Source organism: Bombus huntii, unplaced genomic scaffold (assembly GCF_024542735.1).
Source record: "Bombus huntii isolate Logan2020A unplaced genomic scaffold, iyBomHunt1.1 ctg00000068.1, whole genome shotgun sequence".
Classification (NCBI taxonomy): Eukaryota; Metazoa; Arthropoda; class Insecta; order Hymenoptera; family Apidae; genus Bombus; species Bombus huntii.
Window position 1 is genome coordinate 139,971 of NW_026099327.1, and position 3,980 is coordinate 143,950.

Below are 3,980 nucleotides of genomic sequence, written 5' to 3' on the forward strand. Positions count from 1 at the left end.
CGTTATATAGTTTAACGTTATAACGTATTACGTTATATGGTATAACGTTATAACGTATTACGTTTTACAGTGTAAAGGTATAACGTATTACGTTATATAATATAACGTTATAACGTATTACGTTATATAGTGTAACGTTATAACGTATTACGTTATATAGTATAACGTTATAACGTATTACGTTAGGTAGTATAACGTTATAACGTATGACGTTTCACAGAATAACGTTATAACGTATTACTTTATATAGAATAACGTTATACCGTATTATATTATATAGTCTAATGTTATAACGTATGACGTTCCACAGAAAAACGGTATGACGTATTACGACATATGGTTTAACGTTATGAAGTATTACGACTTAGAGAATAACGTTCTAACGTATTACGTTATATAGTATAACGTTATACCGTATTACATTATATAGTGTAACGTTAGAACGTATGACGTTCCACAGAATAACGTTTTAACGTATTACGATATATGGTATAACGTTATAACGTATTGCATCTCAAAGAATAACGTTATAACGTATTACATTGTATGGTATAACGTTATAACGTATTACGTTATATGGTATAATGTTCTAACGTATTACATTGTATAGTATAACGTTATAACGTATTACATTAGATAGAATAACGTTATAACGTATGACATTAGATAGTATAACGTTATAACGAATTACGTTAGGTAGTGTAGCATTATAACGTATTACGTTATATAGTATAACGTTATAACGTATTACGTTATATAGTATAAAGTCATTACGTATTAGGTTATATAGTATATCGTAATAACGTATTACATTATATAGTGTAACGTTATAACTTATAACGTTACATAGATAACGTATTACGTTATATAGTATAACGTACTAGCGTATTACATTATATAGCGTGACGTTATAACGTATGACGTTACATAGAATAACGCTATAACGTACTACGTTATATGGCATAACGTTATAACGTATTACGTTATATAGTATAACGTTATATGGTATAACGTTATAACATATTACGTTTTATAGTGTAAAGTTATAACCCATTACGTTATATACTATAACGTTATAACGTATTACGTTATATGGTATAACGTTATAACGTATTGCGTTATATAGTATAATTTTATAACATATTACGTTGTATAGAATAACGTTATAAGATTTTACGTTATATGGTATAACGTTATAACGTATTACGTTACATGCCATAACGTTATAACGTATTGCATTTTATAGAATAACGTTATAACGTATTACATTATATGGTATAACGTTATAACGTATTTCGTTATATGGTATAACGTTATAACGTTATAACATATTACGTTAGGTAGTATAACATTATGACGTATTACGTTATATAGTATAACGTTATAACGAGTTACGATATATAGTGTAACTTTATAACGTATGACGTTATACAGTATAACGTTATATCGTATCACGTTATATAGTGTAACGTTATAACGTATGACGTTACATAGAATAACGTTATAACGTATGACGTTACACAGAATAACGTTATAAAGTATTACGTTATATGGTATAACGTTATAACGTATTACGTTTTAAAGTTTAAAGGTATAACGTATTACATTATATAGTATAACGTTATATGGAATAACGTTATAACATATTACGTTTTATAGTGTAAAGTTGTAACGTATTACGTTATACAGTATAACGTTATACCGTACTACGTTATATAGCATAACGTTATAATGTATTACTTTATATAGTATAACTTTATAACGTATGACGTTACTTAGAATAACGTTATAACGTATTACGTCATATGGTATAACGTTATAACGTATTGTATTTTATAGAATAACGTTATAACGTATTACATTATATGGTATAACGTTATAACGTATTACGTTATATAGTATAACGTTATGACGTATTAATTTATATGGTATAACGTTGTAACGTATTGCGTTATATGGTATAACGTTGTAACGTATTACGTCTTATAGAATAACGTTATAACGGTTTAACGTTATATAGTATAACGTTATACCGTATTACATTATATAGTGTAACGTTATATCGTATGACGTTCCACAGAATAACGTTATAACGTATTACGACATATGGTATAACTTTATAACTCATTACGTCTAAGAGAATAACGTTCTAACTTATTACGTTATATGGTATAACGTTCTACCGGATTACATTATATAGTGTAACGTTATAACGTATGACGTTCCACAGAATAACGTTATAACGTATTACGATATATGGTATAACGTTATAACGTATTACGTTATATAGTATAACGTGATAACGTATTCCGTTATATAGTATAACGTTATAACGTGTTACGTTAGGTAGTATAACGTTATAACGTATTACGGTATATAGAATAACGTAATGACGTATTACGTTATATAGTATAACGTTATAACGTATTCCGTTATATAGTATAACGTTATAACGAATTACGTTAGGTAGTGTAGCATTATAACGTATTACGTTATATAGTATAACTTTATAACGTATGACGTTTTATAGTATAAAGTTATAACGTATTACGTTATATAGTATAACGTAATAACGTATTACGTTATATAGCATAACTTTATGACGTATTACGTTAGATAGAATAACGTAATAACGTATTATGTTTTATGGTATGACGTTATAACGTATTACGTTATATGGTATAACGTTATAACGTATTACGTTTTATAGAATAACGTTATAACGTATTACGTTGGGTAGTTTGGACGAAAAACTTACATCCGGCGGAAGCGGTGCCGCACCGGAAACGATCTCTCTCACGCTGCTGAAATCGTAATTTGGCACCATTGGATGCTTCGCAAGACCAACTAAAACTGGAGGGACCAATGGTATATGCGTAATTCTGTATTTTTCTACGGAACTGAGTAACGTTTCTAACTCGAAATTTCCCATTATGTACACAGCTGCACCGCAACTTATTGCCGTATTCATCATTCCGAACGCATAACCGTGAAATAATGGCAAGAAAACTAGTATTCGGTCTCCACGTCGAATATCCATTGATCCTGGGGCACTTCGATTATGAACAAAATGCAATTGAATTGAATATTTATAATTTCAACTAGAATGATAAGAGTTAAGATGCACAACAATAGAGAAAATATTATATAGTTGACTTGAATAAGGAATGGTTTGTTAATCATATAAAACGAATAATATATATTTAAATTTGGCATAAATAAAAAATAAATTTCGAAATATATGTGTGGTCTGAGATCAACCGGATACATTGTGTATATTAATTTAATATATTTACCTTAGAGTTTGGATGAAAAGTAACAAATTTCGATGAGACAACATTACTCTAAGACTATTGAGGGAGGATATGCAGACATCTGGGTGCCATCCTATCCGTGGTGTGTGGCCTGGTCTCTGATGTGAATTGACGTTACACTCCCGAGGGAGCAGGAGGGTGGGGAGTGGAGAGTGGTAGAGGCGAGGAAGAAGAGACGGAAGAACAAAAATCAGAGGAAGACAGCCGTCGCCGTTGGAGGAGAGACAGCGAGGAAAGGGGCGAACGTGGCACCGCCGACGAGGATACGCCAGCAGCAATCCCAGCCCAGGACGACAGGCGCGGCGAAAGCGAGCGCCGCCGCAACAAGCAGAGGACCGTCGCAGGCACCCAAGGCGGTCACGCTCCCTCGCGCACCGCGAACATCCGCGGTGACTCTGACGCTGAACGAGGGAGCATGGATGTCGTACGCCGACGTCCTCGAGGCAGCCGGAGGTCCCGCTCTCGGAGCTCGGCGTGGAGCAGGTGGGGATGAAGAAGGCGATGACGGGCGCCATCATCATCAGATTCCCTGGAGACAGGAACAGGGAAAAGGCGACGCTGCTGGCGACGCTGCTGGCGACGCGTCTGGCCGAGGCGCTAGACGCAACTGCGGTGAGAGTCGCCACGCCTACCTGGATGGCGGAGCTTCGAGATACCGGGATAGAC

The 3,980-nt window shown here is 33.9% G+C and overlaps 1 protein-coding gene across 1 annotated transcript; it reads right to left on the reverse strand.

The window, feature by feature from the left end:
- Positions 1–2,704: 2,704 nt before the first annotated feature.
- On the reverse strand, positions 2,705–3,354 carry LOC126876281 (uncharacterized). The gene is made up of 2 exons (XM_050639131.1): positions 3,297–3,354; positions 2,705–3,053 (listed from the first exon to the last, which is right to left on the reverse strand). The coding sequence occupies exons 1-2, from the start codon at positions 3,338–3,340 to the stop codon at positions 2,705–2,707; spliced, it is 393 nt and encodes a 130-aa protein (XP_050495088.1). The 5' UTR covers positions 3,341–3,354.
- Between the last annotated feature and the right edge of the window lie 626 nt (positions 3,355–3,980).